The 23,514-nt window shown below is 37.9% G+C and overlaps 1 protein-coding gene across 2 annotated transcripts in view; it reads left to right on the forward strand.

Moving 5' to 3' along the window:
- Positions 1-23,514, forward strand: part of MFSD14B (major facilitator superfamily domain containing 14B) — a 50,386-nt gene that overhangs the window by 20,431 nt on the left and 6,441 nt on the right. For both annotated transcript variants that reach the window (XM_050945855.1, XM_050945856.1), the window contains exons 3-10: positions 3,178-3,240; positions 5,533-5,660; positions 6,755-6,869; positions 11,336-11,554; positions 12,823-12,936; positions 18,479-18,550; positions 20,303-20,415; positions 22,271-22,368. In XM_050945855.1, the coding sequence (XP_050801812.1) occupies positions 3,178-3,240; positions 5,533-5,660; positions 6,755-6,869; positions 11,336-11,554; positions 12,823-12,936; positions 18,479-18,550; positions 20,303-20,415; positions 22,271-22,368 (922 nt within the window). The remainder of the gene's footprint in view (positions 1-3,177; positions 3,241-5,532; positions 5,661-6,754; positions 6,870-11,335; positions 11,555-12,822; positions 12,937-18,478; positions 18,551-20,302; positions 20,416-22,270; positions 22,369-23,514) is intronic.

Consider the following 23,514-nt stretch of genomic DNA (forward strand, 5'->3'; position numbering starts at 1 on the left):
TCAATGTAACTAAATTAACTTTTAACGATATTTACAACAAAAAGCTACCTATGTGGATGGGACATCAAGTCCAGCCGCCTGTGCTGAGGCAGGACCAAGTAAACCTAGACCAGGGATTCCCAAACTAGGGGATCAGGACCCCTCAGGGGATGGTGAGGTTATTACATGGGAGATTGTGAGCTGTCAGCCTCCACCCCAAACCCCACTTTTTCTCCAGCATTTATAATGGTGTTAAATATATTTAAAAGTGTTTAATTTATTAGGGGGGGTCACACTCAGAGGCTTGCTGTGTGAAAGAGGTTGCCAGTAAAAAAAGTTTGAGACCCAGTGACCTAGACCATCCCTGACACCTGTTTGTCCTGTCAATTTTTAATAAGCTCTAATGGTGGGGATTCCACAGCCTCCCTTGGAAGCCTATTCCAGAGTTTAACTCCCTTTATAGTTAGTTTTTTTCCTAACAGCTAACCTAAAATTCCCTTGCTGTAAATAAAGCCCATTACTTCTTGTCCTACCTTCAGTGCACATGGATAATGATTGATCAGTCCTCTTTATAACAGCTCTTAACATATTTAAAGCCTGTTATCATTGCCCTCCCTCAGTTTTCTTTTCTCAAGGCTAAATACCCACCCCCTCCCTTTTTTTTTTTTAAACCTCTCCTCATGTTCAGGTTTTCTAATTTTTTTCTCATGTTTGTTGTTCTCCACTGGACTCTCTCCAATTTATTCCATCTTTCCTAAAGTGTGGTGCCTAAAACTGGACTCCAGCTGAGGCCTTATTGAGGCTAAGTAGAGTGGGACAGTTACCTCCCATGTTTTACAATACTCCTAATAATGCATCCCAGAATATTATCCTTTTTCCAACTGCATTGTTGACTCATATATACATATATACTCACTATAACCCCCAGATCTTTTTTTGCAATACTACTAACTGGCAATCCCCCATTTTATAGCTGTGCATTTGACATTTCTTTCCGAGCTGTAGTGCTTGCATTTGTCTGTATTGAATTTCATTTTGTTAAAGTCAGACCAATTCCTCAAGGTCAGTTTGAATTCTAATCCTGTACTCCAAAGTGCTTGCAACCCCTCCCAGTTTGGGGTCATCTGCAGATTTTATAAGAATACTCTCTACTCCATTATTCAAGTTATTTATGAAAATATTGAAAGTTGCAGACCCCTACTGGATGCTATTAGGTATCCCCCTCCCTGTGTTGCAGCAAAACATGATAATTGCTTGTTGAGTGTGGTCTTTCAACTAGTTGTGCACCCACCTTTTAGTAATTCCATCTAGATTGCGTTTCCCTAGTTTGCTTTCTAGAATGTCATGTGGGACTGTCAGAAGCCTTACTAGAATGAAGATAAATCATGTCTACAGCCTCCCCAGTAGGCCAATAATTCTGTCAGTGAAAAGAGATTGGTTTGGCATGATTTCTTCCTGACAAATCTATGCTGGATATTCTTTATAATCTTCTTATCCTCTAGATACTTATGAATTGATTGCTTAATAATTTGTTCCAGTATCTTTCCAGATATCAAATTTAGGCTGACTGGGTTCTCTCCCCACCCCTCCTTTTTTTTTTAAAGATAGCTACTTTGTACCACCAGTCCTCTCAGTCATCAACCGTCCTCCATGAGTTATGTTAGAAAGAATCCCATAGATTTAGTAAAATCAAAGTTTTTTTTAAACATCTAATTTACTTTCTACAGTTTTCTACCAAAACCAACTAAATATAAGAAAAGTAGTTGATACAGAAGTCTGGGACTTCCATCAGAGTGGTGATGGCTTCATAGAAAAAAAGCTGAGATTCTCTGTTTGAAGACAATTATTTGATTTCTACTTTTGCTGGGCTTCTTCCTTTATTTTTATGACAAGAGAGACTTGCAAGAAGTTAGGATCTTTTTAAAAGCTGATCTGCTGTCCCTCTTCACCACCTGGAGTCCTAATTTTCTGTTTTGTGAATTAAAAGCAGAAACTGATGAAAAGTTTATTTAAATAGCTGTGATAATAAAAGAGGAGACACATGAAAAACATAATCCTATCAGCAAAATTATCTCTAGAAAGAAAGCTATTAATGTTGCATAAACTGTGGCATAATGCTGTTTTTTGGTGTGTCATGTTTCTTCATATCAGTAGTTTTCAATATACATATAAATAACTTTTATGGATGTTGCCAACCCTGGTATAGAAATATACGGATACATTTTATTTGAGATTTTGTGAAGATCTTGGAAAATTATGCTGGTTTAAACAAGTAACATCCAGTTCTATTCCTAACACTAATCCATAAAACTTTTATATATACTTGTCTCCTAATAGACAAAGCTAAGTTACAGCAATTGAGAAAATGCCTCACGGGTAATATTCTAGCAAGTTTCTTCACATCTCATTAGAGTTTACTGGACTAGTTCAAGAGCAGGCATGTGATTGTTAATGTGCTTTAATCAGGGACTATAACAAAAATCCACTTGGTATGTAAAGAATGATTGGTTTATGCATAATTATACTAGTAACCTTAGATTTTTTTTCCCACTTGAGCAACAGCTTCTATCTGCATAACTGTTAGAGACCCAACAGGCTCTGTACTCATTGCAGTATAGTTCGCTATACAATTGTAGACGTTTTTCTCACTAAGTTACTAATTTTTCAATATCTTTTCAAATAGTTTGTCATCCTGCCAATAAGAATAATTATAATCAAATTAGACTGAAAATCGTGTTCACCTATATAGCAGTGCTTTGGCCAATTATTCAGGTATAACTGTACTATGTATTTTGGTGTAACTATACTGATATACTAGTATGAACCCCTATTTGGGCACACTTATTCCAGGATAAGAGTGGCTTTTTTCCCCTCGGTGTAGTTTAAATCCCTTCCCATACAACATGAACTAAATAGAAGAAAAACACTTTTATCCTTGAATAGGTGACAGCTCAAGGATTATATGACTATAAATATATTAGCTTAAATTCATATTTTATTTTACACCAATTTACTCCTGTAGACAAGTCCTATGAGTTCTTCTGTGAGTCTGATAAACTTTTAACAAGGCTTGGTGAAGTTGTATTTGTCCCCTCCTTGTTAGTGAGAGAGGATTGTTTTTGTCATCATTTTTCTTTTCCCTTATTTTGTTTCTTAATTCACACACAGCCTACATTTTAACATGTTGTTTCTCTTTAGGTCTTACATGAAACATTTCCTCAGCATACATTTCTAATGAATGGTCTTATTCAGGGTGTTAAGGTAAGACTCTGAAATAGACAGTTGAACATAATCTTTTTGTACTTATGAGTTACGAAGATGTCCATGTTTCAGTCACCTTTTTCACTTCATTTTTTATTGTAACGTCTAGAATGCTTGGAATTGAAAGATGTCTAAACCAGTTTTTTTCCTCATCCGTAAATATTTTTTACAAGTTTATGCATCAGTTTGAAGGTGTTTGTGTTTGTTTTTAATTAACATTTGAAGCATTTTCTGGAAACTTAAACACCTTTTTTTGCAAACAGGTGGTATGTTGAACAATCTTGACTAGAACCATTTTCATAATATTTCCAGTCTTAGTATCTATGCCCTTGTTTTTCAAATCTTGAATTAATAAACAGTGCTAGCATGTGACAGATATTTTCATTTCTCCCCCCTATTGCTTCCTCTGTCTCAGGTAAACCAGCATCTAATATTTTTTTTAAAGAAATGTACACAAGAATGGCCACATTGGGTCAGACCAATGGTCCATCTAGCCTAGTATCCTGTCTTCCGACAGTGGCCAGTGCCAGATGATTCAGAAGGAATGAAGAGAAAAGGACAATTATTGAGTGATCTGTCCCTTCTTGTATACTCCCAGCTTCTGGCAGTCAGAGGCTTAAGGATACCCAAAGCTTGGGGTTGAGTCCCTGGTCATCTTGGCTAATAGCCAGGACCCTACCGAATTCATGGTCCATTTTGTCAATTTCACAGTCATAGGATTTTTAAAATTGTAAATTTCATGATTTCAGATCTTTAGATCTGAAATGTCAGTATTGTAACTGTAGGGGTCCTGACCCAAAAAGGGGCTCTGTGTGTGGGGGGGTTAGGGGGGGTCGCAAGGTTATTGTGGTACTGTCACCCTTACTTCTGCGCTGCTGCTGGCAGTGGCACTGCCTTCAGAGCTGGATAGCCCCCTCCCCTACCACACGCAAACCCTTTTTGGGTTGGGACCCCCAGTTTGAGAAATTCTGGTCTCCCCCCATAAAATCTGTATAGTATAGTGTAAAAGTACACAAAAGACCAGATTTCATGGTCCATGATGTTTTTTCACGCCCAGGAATTCGATAGGGCCCTACTGATAGCCATTGAGGGACTTACCTTCCATGAATGAATCTAATTCTTGGTGTCGAAGGCGGCTACAGGATTTTCTGTCTCTAGATTTGAGCGTGCAATTTTTCGCTTGTTCTTTTAGAAGGCTGAAATGTTTAGTTTTTCCATTTGCAAACACTAACTTCTCACATGCCCATAACTCCATTACATGTTTTTGAATTAATTGAATTGTAGACTTTCTAAAGTATTATATCAGAGTGCATTCATTTTTCTGCCATTAAGATATAATTAATTGAATCATGCTTGGACCTAAAAGCACTGACATGCTACCCTTTGTTTAAAAAGATCCAGAAAAACACAAAACAATTGACAAAGAAAAAAAGAATACAGATACAAAACATAATTCTGTTAATAACGTATTCTACTACAGAAAACATCAAGTAGCAAAATACAAATTGGCCGTGTTTCAAAAAGTAAACCCACCACTTCTGTCCTGTGACATCTCAAAGAAATCAAAAGAGGAAATTAGTCCTATGTGGTTTTTATAGTGAAATTAAACTGTTTTGAATAAGAACTAAACGAAAACTGGTGTTCTTAGTTGTTGTGCTTTCTCCCTACTCCAGGATATTTTCCCCAAATTAAATAACATTAGAAGAAGAAAATGAATCATTTTAAGTACTGTAGATTTTTTTCTTTATCAAGGGTTTATTGATAGTTGCAAAGGTGCTAATCCTGTGTTTGTATATCTGAGGTCTTTGTCAAATATTTGATATTTTACCCAATTGTGTGTAAAGTGAAGGAATCCTAGCTAGAATATCAGTTAGTCTGAAATAGCTGAGGGGTTTAAGCACCTAGCAAATAATAAAAGATTGGTACAAGGCCAGGGGAAAGGTTGTTCCGTTGCCTAACCAGTTCCAGGCGCTAGACCAACCTTGTTATAGTGGCAGAAAGAGTTGAATAATTGAGTTGAGAAGAGTTAGTGGAAGAATATAGTTTTATAAGTGTCTGTAGCTGCAATAAGCTTTATTTTTATGTAGGTTTTGTTGAAGGTTTATATCCCTGTCTTATAAATTAAATAAAACCTAAACCATTTGATCATTAGCTGTGAAGTTTCCTACAACTATGTGCTATGAATCAAAGCACAAATTCAATCAGTTCCGTTTAAATTGTAGTTTTACAAAAAACCTTTTTATGCTTCAAAATACATTTACGAATCTTTTTTTTTTTTCTTTTCTCTTACAGGGTTTTTTATCCTTTATGAGTGCTCCATTAATAGGTGCTCTCTCTGATGTGTGGGGAAGAAAGTCTTTTCTTCTTGTTACAGTTTTCTTCACTTGTGTCCCAATTCCATTAATGAGGATAAGTCCATGGTAAGTGGTACAGCAGGGGGCTGTGGTGAACTCAATTGCAGGCAGATTGGTGTTTGGAAAAGAAGGATAATTAGGCAAGAAGAAAATGATTTACTTCTCAAGATGTGATTAAATCATCCTGGCACTTCTTTGTTCATGTTCTAAACATTGATTTTGTGTATAGGGGTGTTAAAGAAGCAGTGTTTCCTGTAAACTGATTTAGTGACTATGTACACACACATCTAGCAGTAATTGCTAAAAATGCTTAGAATGCATTACATAACTGCACTACACAATTTTCAACACTATGCTCTACTACATTTTTCCTTTCTGAGACTTCTGTGGAGATGTAAAGTATCTTTAGTATGTTGGTTATTAGTACAAGCCAAATAAATGTCTCACGGTAGTAGTTCTAAATGGGTGAATCATAGAGTGAAGTATAAAATGCAGAACATCTTTTGAATCTGATTATAGAGCTCCGACATTTTGACTGTATTGCCTTGTTTTCCCTTTCCCTTTATTTGCTGTATTTTGGTGAAGCAAAGATACTGAGAACTTTCTACGCCTGCTGACTGTTTTAGAGCCTGAAATCATGCTCTCGATTTTGATAGCGTCTGTAACTTTAATACATGGGGATTAACTACCACTAACTCACTGAAAGGTGACTCCAGAGTAACTTGTTTTCAGAAAAACTTTTCCACTTTAGAGCAAATGTGGATTGTTAAGTTTTTACAGTTCTACTTCACAACCGAAATTCATCATAGCCTATATTGCTCTTTTCCTTGACAGTTTGATAACTTTATGGGAATCATTATCCTTCATTAGAGGTCAGTCAGAAATTGGGAGTTTCTTTTCATAATTCTCTAGAAAAAGAAAATGCTGCTGTTTTCATTAGATCAATATATTTTGATGTTTGACAGCATCATTGGCACTTATTTTACAATATATGTTGTTAATCTACAGACTGATTAATGTTATGGATACCTATATTTTAAATTATTTATAAAGTTGTTCTAGACTAAATATTAACAAATATTTTCATGGCATAAACAACGTGTTTTTTGTAGTAGACGATAAATAGAGGGTATTTTCTAATTGTCTTTTTGACTTTTTAGGTGGTATTTTGCTATGATTTCAGTATCTGGAGTCTTTTCTGTTACCTTCTCTGTAATATTTGCGTATGTAGCAGACATAACACAAGAACATGAGAGAAGTACTGCATATGGACTGGTAAGATGTATATAAAAATTTTGAATTCTCGTACACTAAAGCATTATCAGTAGAGCTGTTTAGGGCACTGATTTCTAACCTATGGCCCTTGAGGGAGATTGTATCAAGAAGAAAACTTGTATTTAATTATATATAGAAAATGTGTTTCTTGATCCATTCCTTGTGACATTAAAATTTGAAATATTTTAATCAGCCCTTTTACTACAGGGTGAAGAGTGGTACAGTGGTTAGACTAGCATAGACTTGGAAGATCTCTGTTCAGGTCCTGCAACTTCCTCAGTGACTTTGGGCAAGTCAATTAGCCTCTTTGCCCCTTGTGTAAGAAGAAGTTAATACTCGTCTCAACAGGGGAGTTGTGAGGATGAATCTATTAAAGGTTGTGAGGCACTCAGATACTACAGTATAGGGAGTATGTATGTATATGACTTATAGGTAAATAGTTGATAGCAGTGCTTCCTCCTAGGAGTATCTTTAAATGATGATCCCTTCTTTAATGCTCAGCAGCTCACCAACTAAGTTAATGCTTGAAAGGTTAACGTTGACTCTGAATTTCTTGGCAACTGTTTTTACTAAGGATTTTTACCCTTTAATTACTGACGTGACTGCTCACTCTTAACTTTGCCTTCATGAAGCTTTTTATGGGAACTGTACCAAAAGAACTTAATGCATGAACTTGCTGTGTAAAAACTATCTAAGCCGCATGTCTGCAGTGAACTTTGCAGGCTAACATAACCATGAGGTATCTGTATTAATTCTATAAAACAAGTTGATTTTTCTTTGTTTCTGTAAACTTAATTCTTACTGTTTGCATCATGCAGTGACATAATTGTATTTTCTGTTTTTAACGTGGACTAACCATGTTTATCCTCTTCCCTGGTGTAAAAGGAGCCTTGGCATCCAAGTGTAGGCTTCCTCTTATGCATTTAGGCAAGTGCCTGTGCCAAGAATCTTCAACCTGATCCAGCTTTCAGTGGGCCCATTCCTAGTGGCTTGGGCAGGAGCATGACCAATTTCTTCCCCTCCATTTCTTTGTGATGCTGCCAGCGTCTTTCATTGAGATTCCTAATAAGTATCTTGCTCAGGATAACATCATGTGCCACTTGAGCCAATGAGTGAGTTTTGCCTTTTTGGGAAGGAAGGAAAGGTGCTTTGATTCAGTCTCCCTTGTGAAATGAGACTGCTTATTTTGGAGTTGGACAGGAGTGTAGATCAAGAGCTTAATGACATGGCAATGCTACAGCTGCAGTCAATGGATGGACTCAAGCCAAATGGCCTTTGGTTTTTTTTTTAAAAGAGAGAGAGAGTGAGTGCAGACCAGGTGATCTTTGAGGGTCCTCAGATTCTGGAACTTGCTTCTGCCTTGGTCTTAAATAGCCTGAATTTGATTACTTTCTTAGAATGCTGTAAAAGCCACTTGTTTGAGGTTTTGTTGGAGGGTGGGTGGCTCTTCTAGAGTATTTCCATTTTTGTCTGCTGGTTGAGGTAAACTGTTGCTTCTGTTTAATTTGGTGTTGCTATCTGGTAAAGCCACAGATCTATCAGAAATGTTCTAGTAATTTCAGCTGTTAGCAGAACCTTAATGATTAAACGAAGAAAATTTCCCTGCCCTCCTCACATTTGTTCAGGAAAAACTGTACATGTATTTAAAAAAAAATTCAGGAATGGAGGTGATATAGGGTAAGTTCAGCGTCTTTTTTTGAGTAATTGAACTGGCATGGAATTCAAGAGCATAAGTAGCTACAGAAATGCTACTTCCATAAACTGCATTATTCCTCCCTCCCCCACCCCCAAATCAATTAGCTGCTTTGAGCTATTGAGTCTGTTTTTGGAGGCAACATTGACCTTTTTTCCAGACAGTGCTAGTATAATCCACGTTCATGTGGTGCAGCACCTTGTAACATATCTGTCTGTGTTTGTGACCTAACAGAATGGTCTGACTGGGAAACTTCCATTGCAGCGTATTTTGGGGGATAAAATATATGTTTCCTTAATCTTTTTAAATGAATCATTTTCCTATTCTCCCTTTTAATAGGGAACCTCTTCTGAGGGCACATCATTAAACAATCCCTCTCTTGTCTGGTTAACAGTGTGTAACTCTTTTAAAATTGAAAGTGAACATTAGCTGCTGCTTAATTCTTTGGCAACAGTAACTCATTGGAGCAGAGATGTACAGGGAGAGGCCGAGCACCTATTTCCTGTTACTTTATTAATGCATTTGCATTAGGAAATCGTTCAATAATAATAGTATACTTCTGCTTCTGAAAAACAGTAACTTCCTTAAAAATGTCACAAAGTATCTTCTCAGTATTTTGGCATAAAGTTCCAAGAAAGTAGAAATCATAGCAAAAGAAGTTCTGTTCAGTAGTTTGGACATTGGGTAAAAGTGAATGGCTTGAGCAAGAAATTCAACTGTATAGATAAGTTGTGTTAGTTTACTGAATTGAATGCAAACAGTTTGGAGCTTGATATATTTGGCAGGTAGACACCTCTTTTCAATTATTTGCATCTCTGCATCATGATATATGCCTTAAAGATGGGTTTAGGTCATGTAGCTGTTGGCCACAAGTGTTGTCATCATCTTTCTCAAATAACAAGAAGCCTTCTAGTACTTCATTTGCAATAGCCTTTTCTATTCAACTAGAATTTAAACTATTTTAGCTACTTGGAAGCAGCTACTCTCTACCAGTTGAATCTGAGTAGAGAAAATTGGTCTGATTTCCTTCAAAGCTAACAGTGTAGGTAGATACTTGCATAGCTCAAGATTGGAGGTGAGTATAATGGGCCTTCAAACTTAATCATTTCTCCCTTCATCCCTACACTAAAAGAGTTTGTTTCAAGGTTAATATTAATTCAGGACTCTAGTCCCTGGTGTGTTGTACCATATTCTCTTACTTTCCAGCTGTTGAAAGATCAGCTAGAAAGACCAAACGGGAAGTCCCAGGAATAAAAATGCTCAAGTGTCCATCTGGCAGTGATGGGAACAAAAGACTTAGCTGTAAAGTCAGCACAGGCGTAATGAAAGAGAGAAAATAATAGATTAGAAAGTTGATGGTTCTTTCCTGGCTCATTTTATTAATCATAGTTGAAAAGGACTACTACTATTAAATTGCTCAAATATATGTGATATAGCTATAAGTCAGGGATCATTTCCCTTTCTTAGGCCGTCAAAAAAATAAAATAAAACCCTCTTAGAAGTCCTCAATACAATTTTCTAGAAAGGAATAGAATCTAAGATGAGATAAATTGTTCCAGTAGGATAATGCGTTTTTCTAATCAATCTTATTACTGTACATAAGTGCGGTAAGTTCTGTTTTTTATGTTTCTGTGACTTCCAGAATATGTAAAATTGTTTCTAGCCCTCATGGTTATAACGGTAACAATTCTAAATATAACTACTATGCATTGTCTTCCTGAGTGCCCAGCTCTCAAAACTTCCAGGTCTTCACCTTCCCCCTCCACCAGCTTCTACAGTTACGTTAAATTCAGTTATACAATGCCTCATTTTCAGTATGCTCTAGAATTTGTATTAACACAACACAAGGTATTAGTTGTATTCATTTTCATATTTTATTGAAGGAAAACTTCAATATTTGAGTGTTCTTATGCCTACCAAAGAACTACCAGTTTGCCACAGAAATAAAGGGGTTTTGTTGTGGGTTCAGCTTGCCACAGAGTAAGCAGCATGGTGTTAAATATCATAACTGATAACTTTTAATCAGAAGAAATCCCTTAACTGGCATAAGAAAAACACTACTTTTACTGTAAACATACTGTAAGCCTAAAATCATGAACTTTGTTAATTTAGGATTTGAATCAGATATATAAACTACTGTGTTTATGAGTTAGGGTGTGCCTGCCCTAGAGAAATTGGTATCCATCTTTTAGCGCAGGTGCATGTGCACCATTAAGTGCTGTCAGCCATGAACAGATTTTCATAAAACGATGAAAGTGCCTGAGCCCTGTTTGTCTAGTGCTTAGAGTGATGCGCTTGTAGTCCTGCTGTACAAAGTGCACAAGTTCTGAGTGTAGACAAGGCCTTGCATAACACATTCTGATATCACAATTATCCCAAAATGTGGATGCTTGATTTCAAAAAGTTTAAAGCAGTTTAAGTTGTGCATATTGACTAGGACTGGCTCAATTTTTTTCCCTTGCGTTTTCAGTTAAATTAGAACTCCTGTGTAAAGTGTCTGCCTTCCTTGAAAACTTTTTTGATTTTTTTTTTTCTATTGGAAAACTGCATTTTTGGATGAAAATCAAAGTTTTTCAACTGGAAACTTTCCAGGTTTTGGTTCTAGAAAATGGAGGTTTTCATTCTTTTTTTCCTACCCATTTTCTGGCCAGCTGTAATTTTTTGTAAATGAAGTACCTGTATCTTCAAAACCACTGAAAATTCCTTTATTAATCTTAATTGTATGCTGTAGTAGTGAAATCAATTTAACTTATAAAATTGTTTTTATGCTTAGGTTTCCGCCACCTTTGCAGCAAGTTTGGTAACTAGTCCTGCCATTGGAGCATACCTGTCTGCCAGCAAAGGAGATAACCTTGTAGTACTAGTGGCCACAGTGGTGGCTGTCCTGGATATCTGTTTCATCCTATTAGCTGTACCAGAATCTCTACCTGAAAAAATGAGACCTGCTTCATGGGGAGCCCCTATATCCTGGGAACAAGCAGATCCCTTTGCAGTAAGATACATATTTTTATGAATATTTTAAAATAGTTATTACATCTTTTTAATCAACAGGAATAATTTAATTGTATTGGTAGATTAGTCATTAACCTAATGCACATTAATCTTTACACCTCTTTTGCAAAAGAGGTGTAAACTATAATGAAAATAATCATGTTGGATATTCATGCGTTTGGAAGCTGTTACATATACTGGTAGTATGGTGGAGGTAGAAAATCCTAAGGAAACACTCCACCCTCTGGACTCATTTAACACATTGTTATGGAAAGGAAAGTGTTTGAATTCTTATGTTGCTGTGTACTCACTTTAAAAAATAAATTGACGCAACCTTTTTACACTAATTGTATGCGTTTTGCTTTCATAAGGATGCTGATTTCTATAGGTGAATTCATACATTACTGATTTAAAAAGTGAATTGTTCTTAATGAAATCACCCTGCTGGAGTTGCTCTAAAGAAACTGCATTATAAGTGTTTAGAGATGAGTGATATGCTTGGAAAAACTGCAGCAAGGGGACTTGGTTTCCACAGTTTATTAATAGTTTTTCAAAATATGATATAGTATTATCAGAAATGAGCAAGTATAAGAAAGATACAAGAAATAGAAGTACTTTTGTGATATGGTAAGTTGAACCTACAGAATAGTAAGTAGGATCTGTGCTGATCGCTAGCCTTAGTCCCTGTAATAGCGTTCACGTGGTAAATGCTTAAACTTCGAGTAATTCATGACGGTGGTAATAATGTGTATGTATGATTAACTAGCTTTAAGGTTTGATAGTCTGACTGTGTCGAAATTTAATGGACAACATGGATGGATAAGACCCAAAATTTATATTAGGCTATATGAAAAACTAATAATGGGAATATTTTCATAATATTTTAATTTAAGGAAAATCTTTTAAATTTACATTAACTGTTTCTTTGCCAGTCCCTTCCCTTAGCCATTGCAATATTATACTAGTGCAGGATGACAAAGTGACTCTGACTAGCCTGTTCCTGTTGTCCGTGGTGAATAAAGTGTAAAGTAAGCAAACAAATGATGAGAATCAAGTTAAAATTCTTTCGTGATATGTTAGACAAGTAACGAAACCTGCTTTTAAATAACTTTTACTGTAATAGCGACCCTTTAACTGTTCCATAGAATTTCGTTCACTTGGGATTAGTCATGGAACATTTAAGGGAACTACTGTTTTTATCCTTTTGTACAAAGAGTTTTCAGAGTAATTCAGTTTGGCTCATGTTTCCTTCTCTTCTCTTTGTGATAGTCCTTGAAGAAAGTTGGAAAAGATTCCACAGTCCTCCTGATCTGTATCACAGTATTTCTGTCCTACCTGCCTGAGGCTGGCCAGTATTCTAGCTTTTTTCTCTATTTGCGACAGGTACGTAACTGAAGAATGCATGTCATGTTTTCAGAGTCTGTCAAGATACACTTCAATCAGGATTGCCAGAGTTCTGTTTCTAGATTTATATTCCATTTGGGGAACTGTCTTTAAAGCACCATATGTACATGAACTATGAAACCATTGTACTTCGTATACAACAATTACAAGATTTCCTTGAGGGAGAGTATACTTGCTATTATTGTAAAACTATTGCTAAACCTTTTTGTAGGTTTCAGTGATCTAAAGACTTTTTTTCCCTAAACTTCTCAAGTGCATGGCCTAATTCTGAAGTAGTGCTGGAAAGGTCTTACTGAAGTTTAGTTTTAATTTAATATTGAACCAGTGCTTACTGTATTTGCTTCTAGAATAACACTGTTTTTAATGAAAAGAAGCTAAATTTGTGCTAGAATTGCTCCTCCTTTGTTGCTTTTCCCCTCCTCTTTGAGTAATAAAAGATCCTATTCTTAAAGTGCATTTATGTTCCTAGTGTTGTGCATAGCTGCTTGGGGATGGCGGAATATTCTAGCCTGCCTCTCCGTATAAGTTTACTTTTTCAGTAGAGAAACAGCAAGAACAGAGATTTTTGTTAAAGCTGAAAGCACTGAAAATATGAGAACATAGTCAATTGGACTAGGTGAGTCAGGGAAATGATTATTAATCTTTACATAGCACAATGACTTTTTATAGTGCATTAGATAAAAGTTCACAGCTCAATTATACACTGAAGAATAATCAGTCTGTTTCTTTCAAGTGTGCTTTTTCCCACAAATCTGAAATCTTAAACATGCAACATAATTCCATGGGTTTTCCTAATCATGTCCATTTAATATGAATGCCAAGCACCCTTTCTGTAAAGTGAATGTAATCGTGTGCATTTATAAGCAGTTTGTCAAATGTTCTTGCATTTGATAGACAACAGGGTAGAGAAATTATGGGTGATAAACATAAAAACAAAGTGAGTTATAATATGATACTTTTATGTTGAGTGGAGGAGTAAATGGCATAGAAGTGGTGGTCAATGATGAAAAGTGAGGTAAGATGAAATTTTAAGTCACAGAGGTGTGTGAGAGTGAGTGTAATGCATAGGAAGAAAGATGTTGTAAGTGTAGGGAGTGGTATTAAATGGAGATGACAAAGGGAGTAATAAAGTGAGAATGGTGGGCAGATGGGTAAGGCTGCGATTTAGTCACTGAGGACACGGAAGTCACAGAATCGGCAGCTCTCCCACTGCTCCCAGCCCCCATGGGTGGTGGGGGGATCCACCGTTCCCCACCACCGTGGGGGACCCTGCAGCAGGGGGAACCCCCACTGCTCCCCACCATTGTGAGCGTCAGAGGGTGACCCATGTCACTCCCCACCACTCTGGGCGACAGGGGGACCCGGCGGTAGGAGGGAATCCCCATTGCTCAAGGCTGCCGTGGGCGACAGGGTGTGCCTGCAACACTCCCCACTACCCTGGGTGGCAGGGGACCCTGCAGCAGAGGGAATCTCTGCTGCTTATGGCTGCCCCAGGCAGCGGGCAGGATCCCCACTGCTCCTCCCATGCACCGCTTGTGGCAGGGGGGTTCACAGAACTCCCAGCCCCTGTGAGTGACAAGAGGGGGCCCCCGCCGCCACCAGCTGCTGTTGGCAGCAGAGGGGATCCCCGCCACTACGAGCAGCAAGAGGGAACCTTGGCGCTCCCAGATGCTGCAAGTGGCAGGGGGACCTGGCAGCTTGTAGCCGCAGTGGTGGGACCCCGGAGCTCCCAGCTCCCCCTCGTCTACCCATCTTGTCTTGGGTATTTTTAGTAAAAGTCAGGGACAGATCACAGTTTCCATGAATTTTCATTACCCGTGACCTGTCCCTGACTTTTACTAAAAATATCCATGACAAAAACTTAATTTATGTTGCAAGGTGTGGAGGCAACAAAAATGCCCCAGAGGACAGAACTGTGCAGAGGCAGAGGAAGCAGCAAAAGGATCCATTCGGGGTAACAGAGGAGCAGTCAGCAAAGTAGGAAGAGAATCCAGTCACAGAAATCCATGGAAAAGATAGTCTCAAGAAGTGCTTCGCTGATTAAATTAAATGAATGAAGGAGAATCAGTGTAAAGTGACTCTTGAAACTTGGAGAAGTCATTGTTGCCTTTAAGTGCGGGAACTGCCATGGTGGGAAGGATAAAGCCAGATTTGATTGAGGATAGAGCTGGAGGAGAAATTGGTAAGGAACAGGGAATAGTCTGCTCAGGAGCTTGGATATAGAGGGAAGGGAAAGGGAGATGAGATAGACGTAGGGTCAAGTGAGGATTTCTTTAAGATAACAGGAAGCAGGAGTACTTGGAGGCAGAGGGGAAGCAGACTGAGTACCATGAATAAGAGTGAAAGGTGAAGGATTTTAGGAGGCAGGATGGATGGAGTTGAGTTGGTAATAGGTTTCTGCCACAGGTTTAAAATTTGCCCAGGATTGTGGAGACCAGATTCTAAATGTGAAAGTATTTTGACTTATGTGAAAGGAGTTAGTGGTCTGAGTCAATTTGCTAGTAGACAAGTGCCCATGCCATAAAAACCATCATAAATGGCACTAATGGGCAGTCTCATTAGAAAGATAACTCAATTGTGTGTCTCAGCCCATAGAGGTGATCTCTAGTTGTGAGGAGCTCAAGCTGTGACATGTGGCTAGAGCTTTGTTTCCAGAGCTATCAATACCTCTTATGAGAATAAATTCACACACAACCAAATCATAACATTTTACTGTCCTTTGTTGTGTGTTGATTATATGGCTATACTGTGCTAAAATTAAGGAAAATGTTTAACCGTTGTATCTTTACAAATATTTGTGAATTACCGTATATAATCATTCATAAGCAGAATATTTTTGGTAAAAAAGAGCAGGGTTCGGCTTATAAACGGGTCTATACCAGAATTTGATGATTTTAAATTCTATGGAATCATTGAATTGAAAATCTAATACCTGGAGTTTTGTTTACCTGGAGTGTCTGCAGGCCTGGCACCCCTCAGCTTCCTGTAGCCTCGATTCGCTGTTCCCAGCCAGTGGGAGCTGTGGGCGCGCCATTTCCTGCAGCTCCCATTGGCTGGGAACAGTGAACTGCGGCCACAGAGAGCTGAGAGGCTCCAGGCCTGCAGACGCTCCAGGTAAACAGAACGTCCCGCCAGTGGCTTACCCTGGCAGTCCGGGAGCCAAAGTTTTCTGACCTATTTATTGATGTCAATACTGCAGCCTTTTAAAGTTGCAAAGGCTTTGTTTAGTGGATTGACTTTAGATTGGCTTGAAATGGACCTCATAAGTCTCAAGCCAATATGAAAATATAATGTTCAGAATCGATGGAATCTCTAATAAAATTGAAATAACCTGTTATCCCTACAGACATGCCAATCTACAGGTCTGCTTGAAAATAAACCAAGAACAATAATAATTTGACAGTGATAAAGCAGGTGACATTCCCATATAAAGTCCTACAAAATCTACAACTATAATAATAATAATAATCTGTTTTCATACTAGTATTTAAAATGAACAATGAAAGAAAAAGGTCTTATGCAGCTTTCAAACTTAAAGTTGTTGAATATGCGGAAGCAAACAATAATCGCACTGCTGCTCATGAATTCTGTATCAATGAGAAGCAAATAAGAGAATGACGAAAAAATAAAACACCACTAAAAGACATGCCAAGAAGCAAGAAAAAAATGTCCGAGGTGCACTTCATTTCCTGAGATAAAGATCTCAATAACTGGGTTGTTGAGTGTCGATAAAATGGGTATATTGTCACTAGACCTGGAATTCATCTGCGTGCTCTGCAAATGTCGAAAGATGACAAATACAAGACAGTAAAGCAGTCAGTGTTTGTCGCATCAGTGATTCGTGTCCTCGCTTCATGAAGCGTCATGGTCTGCCTTTGTCAGCAAACAAAGAGCTGCCTTTGTCAGCAAACAAAGAGTGCAAAAGCTGTCTAGAGAACTGGAATTAAAAATCCAATCTCTCCAAAGGTTTATTATAAAATATTGAAAGGAATATGCATTTGAACTGTCACAAATAGGAAATATAGACGAAACACCAATCACATTCGATCTCCCGAGCAACAGAATGGGAACAGGTATTGGTGAAAAAACAGTTTTAATTAAAACCACTGGCCATGAAAAAATCCATTTTACGGTGGTTTTACCATGTTTGGCAAATGGATCAAAACTCCCTCCTATTGTTGTTTTTAAAAGAAAAACCTTGCCTAAAAACAAGAAATTTCCTGCTGGTGTCATCGTAAGTGCACATGAAAGGGATGGATGGATGAAAGTGGGACTATTGAATGGCTGGAAAAAGTGTGGAAGAAGAGACCAGGAGCGCTTTTCAAGAAACAGGCTATGATCGTTTGGGACATGTTCAGGGCACACAAGACGGATGTGGTGAAAAATATGGCCAAAAATATGAAGACTGCTTTGGTTGTAATGCCTGGAGGCTTAACTTCAGTTCTACAAACGCTTGATGTCTGCCTGAACAAACCCTTTAAAGACAGGCTATGCAGAATGTGGTCTGAATGGATGTGTTCAGGCATGGCGAAGTTGACAAAAGGCGGGAATCTTATGAAGCCCAAAATCAATCTGGTCACCCAGTGGATCAAGGACGCATGGGTGTCCATTCTCAGAAATGGTAGAAAATTCATTTAGGAAATGCTGTATCAGCAATGCACTCGACGGGTCAGAATATGATACCATATTTGATGACACAACAGAGGCTGATGATAAGAAGGAATCTGACTCTGAAGACGACACTCCCGACATCTGCTATGACAATGCAGGTGCAACTGTGACTGAAGCCAAGTTTAATGAACTGTTTGGTGAATCAGAGACTGTTTCAGACTTTGAAAGATTTTAAGACTTTTAAAAGTCTTATATTGTTCTAAGTTACTTGTTTTAAATATCCACTGATTTTGAATATTGACTGTCATTTCGAAGGCAAATACATATTTGTTCAGTTATTATTGGAACAGGTTTTTTCGTTAGATTACATTAAAATAATTCTAGCAAAACTTTTGAGTGTTTCTTGTGATGCCAGCTTTTAAAATATAGCAGGGATCGGCGGACTTTGGCTCCTGGCCTGTCAGGGTAAGCCACTGGCGGGTCAGGACGTTTTGTTTACTTGAAGCATCTGCAGGCACTTTCTGTAGCTCCCATTGGCTGGGAATGGCAAATCGCAGACACTGGGAGCTGAGGGGCTCTGTGCCTGCAGTCGCCCCAAGTAAACAAAACGTCCCGACCTGCCAGCGGCTTATCCTGATGTGCCGAGAGCCAAAGTTTTTTCCAACCCCTGAAATATAGGGTCGACTTAGGAAAGAGTCATGCAGTTTCTGCTATTTTTATCTAACCATCTTGGTGGGGGTGTCATCTTATAAACGAACGGGCTAATGAACGAGTATATACAGTAGTTCTTACTGAAGTAGTTGTGTTCCAGTGTTTATAAATGCCATCTTTATATGGAACTGTTTTAACTAATTATCTGTAACTAGTATTTGTTTTACTGTATTTATAAATTTATATTATCTTCTTTCAGATTATAGGTTTTGGTCCTGCTACCATAGCAGCATTCATAGCTGTAGTAGGAATTCTGTCTATAATAGCTCAGGTAAGTGTGATCCTAATAGCTTTTTTAGAAATTCTGTTGACTCTTTGGATAAACAAAGAAGAAAAATTAAGGGATTTCAGTATGCATATATAATCACATCTGTTAGAGTTGCGATAATAAAACTCCTCTACAAAACATATTAAATGAGTCCAACCTAATACAGTCCATTTCTTGAACATATTTCCCCAAAGTTGCAGGAGTATAACCAATCAGGTGAATGTTACCGATGTGTCATTTTTGACATGTTGCAATTATGTATAGGTAAGGTCCTTTCCACCCTTTAAAGCCTCAGAATAGATTTGTTCAGTAAAGGAATATCTGTTCATTCAGATTCCTCCTGAGAGGTGGCCTCTCTCCATGACCTCTGGTGGTAACGGTGTGCCTCAGAATCCATGGAACTTAATTTCAGAAGTGTGAGATGTGCAAGCTTATTAAAATGGGATTCTTTCAACAGCTGGACCAAGATTTTGGCCCTTATTTCGGCAAGAGATTAAAATGGCAACTAACTGAACTGCTTTCAAAACACAATACAAAATTTATTTCTTGACTGGTTTCCCACAATTTAACAAAAATTTTTTTTTCAAATGAGGATATAGAAATGGATTCCTTTTAACTTTTATATTTGTAAAATGCACATCAGCTCAATATAAATGGGTAAATTTAGCCGCTTAAAATGTTGAGACCCTGCACGCACAAAGATTACTCACATGGCAGATGATTTAGTTCTAACTTTGCTACTGAAATATTTTCATGATGTCTACCAATACAGTTAAATATGGGGACAGTGAATAAAAATAAAGACCAATAGCAGAATAATATAATAAGTGAAAAATTGTGGTGTATTACAGAAATACAGATATGGTTTGCTTCCCTCCTACTGTGTTGGGAGTGTTGTATGTAAGATGGGTTTCCAGCAGTGTCTTGGATATTTTCTGCTCTCAGGCACAATGCACTGTTGGCAGTACCTGCCTTGCAGAGAGCTCTATTGGGAAGTACTTGTCTCCTGGTTTGGATTAGTGGGCTTCCCTTCCCACAGGGATCACCACTGGGCCTTCACTGGCTGAGGCTCCTGTGCCCCCACAGTTGACTCCTTCTCCATAGGGTGTCCCTCACAGTGGAAGTGAGGAAGAGTGTGTGTGGAACTGAGAGGTAGGACAGGAGAAGGCACAGAGTGAAATGCAGTCCTTCATTCTGCATACAGAAGAAAAAATGGGATTTAACATTGGATTTCAGTGAGCAAAGCATCCATCTTTGATTCTTGAAAACCCTCTGGAAATAAACGTCTGCTCAACTTGTTCTCAAATTTCCTGGGATGGCTGACTAATCCTTTTGTGAGACTTACTAAAACTGAACTCTAGTTTGAGGAAATGGCAGGAAGAACCTCTGCATGCTAGATATCTGCGTATTCCAGAAAACCAAAGAATCACTGTTCTGCGTTCAATACTTAACATTTTAAATTTTGTAATAAACTCAGTTACTAACACGAAGGGAAATCGCTACCTTTCTTGAAAAGGTATTTAAAAATGTTTCTGGTTATGCTTTGAGTACTAGCTGTGCATCAAATTGTGGATCAAATCAGGTGTCTGTTTGGGTTATTAAATACAAAAATGTCATAACAGTCAGAGTTCAGTTAATTGAATGTAAACAGCAATAGTGGAGCTTCTCTTGGATTGTTTCCTGTAAAAGTGGAAGCTGTATTAAAGGTCTCAAGTTTAAAATGCTTCTCACTGAATTCGTTCCTTATTTTTACAGACCGTGTTCCTCAGTATCCTGATGAGGTCAATAGGGAACAAGAATACGGTCCTCCTTGGCCTTGGCTTCCAAATACTCCAACTGACCTGGTATGGTTTTGGATCTCAACCTTGGTAAGCACGTCTCCTGAGCTGCACAAATTTCATGGGGCTTTAAAGTATTTTTTTCCAAAATCTCCCACTACTTTGAACATTTAACATTATTTTCTTTCAGAACATAATACACTTGTCCTTCAAATACATTACATTGATTTGGTGTATAACTTGACTCCTAATTTTTAAGTTGCACTTGACTTTTTCCTAGAGTTACGACTTACCATGCTTTAAAACGAGCACCTTTTTTTCCTGAGGCTAGCTGTATTGCTTGAGTTAAGACAAAAAAGCAAATGCATCTAAGAGTGCAAAAAAAAAAAAAAAAAGTTTTTGGTGATCATATTTATTCATTCTGAAATTAGTCTTTAGAGTAGCTTTCATAACCTGTCTCTCTCCAAAGCAAGCAACAAGAGATAACAGATGATTAGTCTGTTAGATGAGCAATCAGTGTACTTATTCCTTTAAGCGTTGTTTCAGATGCTTGTAGCAATTAGTCATGTATAGCAAGGACTTGAATTTATTAATCCTTTTGATTATTTATTTGCCTCTTACTGTTCCACAAACATTCAGGAGTGCTAGACATCCTAATAGTTAGTTTTCTTACCATATCAGCACATTTAAGGTGTTCTTATAGTTTAGTCCTTTGATTCCCGTTAACAGTTCTGGATGTTTGCAGATGTGGGCTGCCAGCTTGATCTCTGCCCATCTTTCCCTTTTATAGAAAGTATTGAGCGTTTTTGAAGTATCATTTTAGGAAAAGTTTGGTCTGTTTTTACTTTGATAAACTTGCTGTTGAAGTTGGATACCAGCAAGACTGTTCAGTCTGGCTTGCCCAACTAATCTATTTCAGCACACAAACTTATTATGGAGCACAGGCTGCTTGCTATTCTCATTAGGTTGCTTTTGTCTACCAGTTATTGGCCATCTCCTACCCTGTCAGATGCATGCAGTGACAGGTTTTTTTGGGGGGAGTTTGGTGGTTTTTTGTTTTTAAGCTTTAGGTGCTGTGTAGAACCCCTTCCTAACTTCTTTCCAAACAGCTCTACCAGTTAGGGCCACTGAGGCAAAAGCTCTTTCCTTTTTGGAGTAGCAACCCCTTCTGTACTGTAGTGAAGAACGCCTCACCAACTTTTTCACCATAGCTCTTCGTAACAAGTGAGATGAGCTAGAGAGCAGCTTTACCTAGAGTAGTAGCAGCTAAACAGAGATTTTTAGGCTCTGTGCAAAAACATGAGGTGAATTCTGGAACTGGATTTGATGGTGAAGTAGAAGAACAGGAAGACAAGCTGTTCAAAAGCCACACTAGAAAATGCATATTCTCCTATTAATATGTGCTCTGCCCCGTATAGTGAATATCACCTCAGAACCTATTCAGTTAACTTGAGGGATATTAAATAAACTCAATCAGGATGGGATTTAATAAAACGTAGCTATTTTGAAGGAGCCTGGCAGAACCTTGCATGCACCTATCCATGCAGTAGATTTACTGAATTTGCTACTTGGTATGACCTTTTTCTAACAGAGGACAAGGCAGCATCAATAATATTGTGTTCACCTCATCTGAACTTGGGTTGAATCAAATCAATTAATTTCAATGAGCTCAGTGTAACACAGAAAAACATAAATAGGAGAGACTCTGAGGTTTGACAAATTGTAAGAGAAGAAAATAACTAAATTGTAAATGTGTAGCCATTACAAAAATTACATCTTTGGGTACTTAATGGTGAATGGTTTAGTGACAGTTTTAAGAACAGACCCTAATTGAGGAACCTGAAAATGTTTTGTTTGTATTCTTGCTTATTTGGGGAAATCCTTTTGTACCTAAAAGTATTGCTGCTTTAAATTTTGAACAAAATATATATTTCAATCAACGCAGGATGATGTGGGCAGCAGGAGCTGTAGCAGCCATGTCAAGTATTACGTTTCCAGCAATCAGTGCTTTGGTTTCGCGAAATGCAGAGCCAGATCAACAAGGTAAGTTCAGTAAATTCGTCTTGATGCGCCTGAAAAATTATTTTCCTTGGACCAATTTTCTTTCTTAAACCATAATACCTATCTAGCTGTGCTCTTCAAATAAGATGACAAAGGAGGTAATTAGTTTTTGTCAGGAGGAATGAAAGTTTGTCTCTGGGTATTGTGGAGAGAGGTGGATGCACATCAGGCATACGTGCCTTTTATTATTTCCTGAAAAGCATTGCTCTGAACAGTGCAGTCATCTCATTAAATAATTGCCTTTAAAGATGCTAGAAAATAAAAGTAAGTTGTTACAGTACCTTTTATGGTTTTTCCTCTCCACTTTTTAAAAATCATTCTATGACTCTGAACAACCAGCACTAGTATAGCAGTACCATCTTTCTCTTAACAGCTGAGTCCCCATTTTCCTATTATCTGATTTATTACCTTATGTATATAAGAAACATTTTCTTTTTGTTCCTTGCCAGGGAAAGAGGGTGGCCCGATTTGCTCTAAGTGTCTTTCAAAAATATAAAAGACAAACTTCATAACCTCTCTCTCTAGGGAAGCCGGAATAATGAAGACATGGTAGAAGGGGTGGGCTGTGTGCATGCATGTTTATTCCAAAGTTGGGGAAAGAAGTAAACCTGCACTTGCTTTAAAGTGAAAGTCAGCAGTTAATACTGGTAAAATGAGCTATATTCTATAGTGCCGTAGTGCTTTAAAGGCAAATTTAACAATCAAATCCCTGCCCTGATGGGTTTACAGTCTAAAGTTAGAACAAACAAATGAGGAATGCATGGTAGAATGGGCAAGACAGAAAGTAAAGAAAGGATACAGCCTAGGAGGCAGTCTTCTGTTGGGAAAGGTGGTATTTGTATACATTTGATGGTAGTTTTCTGTAGGCTTAACACAGTTTACAGTGATTATATTCTAAGAGTGAACTAAGTTTCAAATGAGGCATTGTCCTTGTTGGTTTTTAGTATTGTGGAAGGAATAGTTTTTTCAAGCAGTAAACAGTTAAAAGTAGCAGGGAAGAATTCCGTAGGGTGACAAGACAGCAAGTGTGAAAAATCAGGACGGGGGTGGGGAGTAATAGGAGCCTGTATAAGAAAAAGATCCAAAAATCAGGACTGTCCCTATAAAATCGGGATGTCTGGTCACCCT

This window comes from Gopherus flavomarginatus, chromosome 3, assembly GCF_025201925.1.
Source record: "Gopherus flavomarginatus isolate rGopFla2 chromosome 3, rGopFla2.mat.asm, whole genome shotgun sequence".
NCBI lineage: Eukaryota > Metazoa > Chordata > Testudines > Testudinidae > Gopherus > Gopherus flavomarginatus.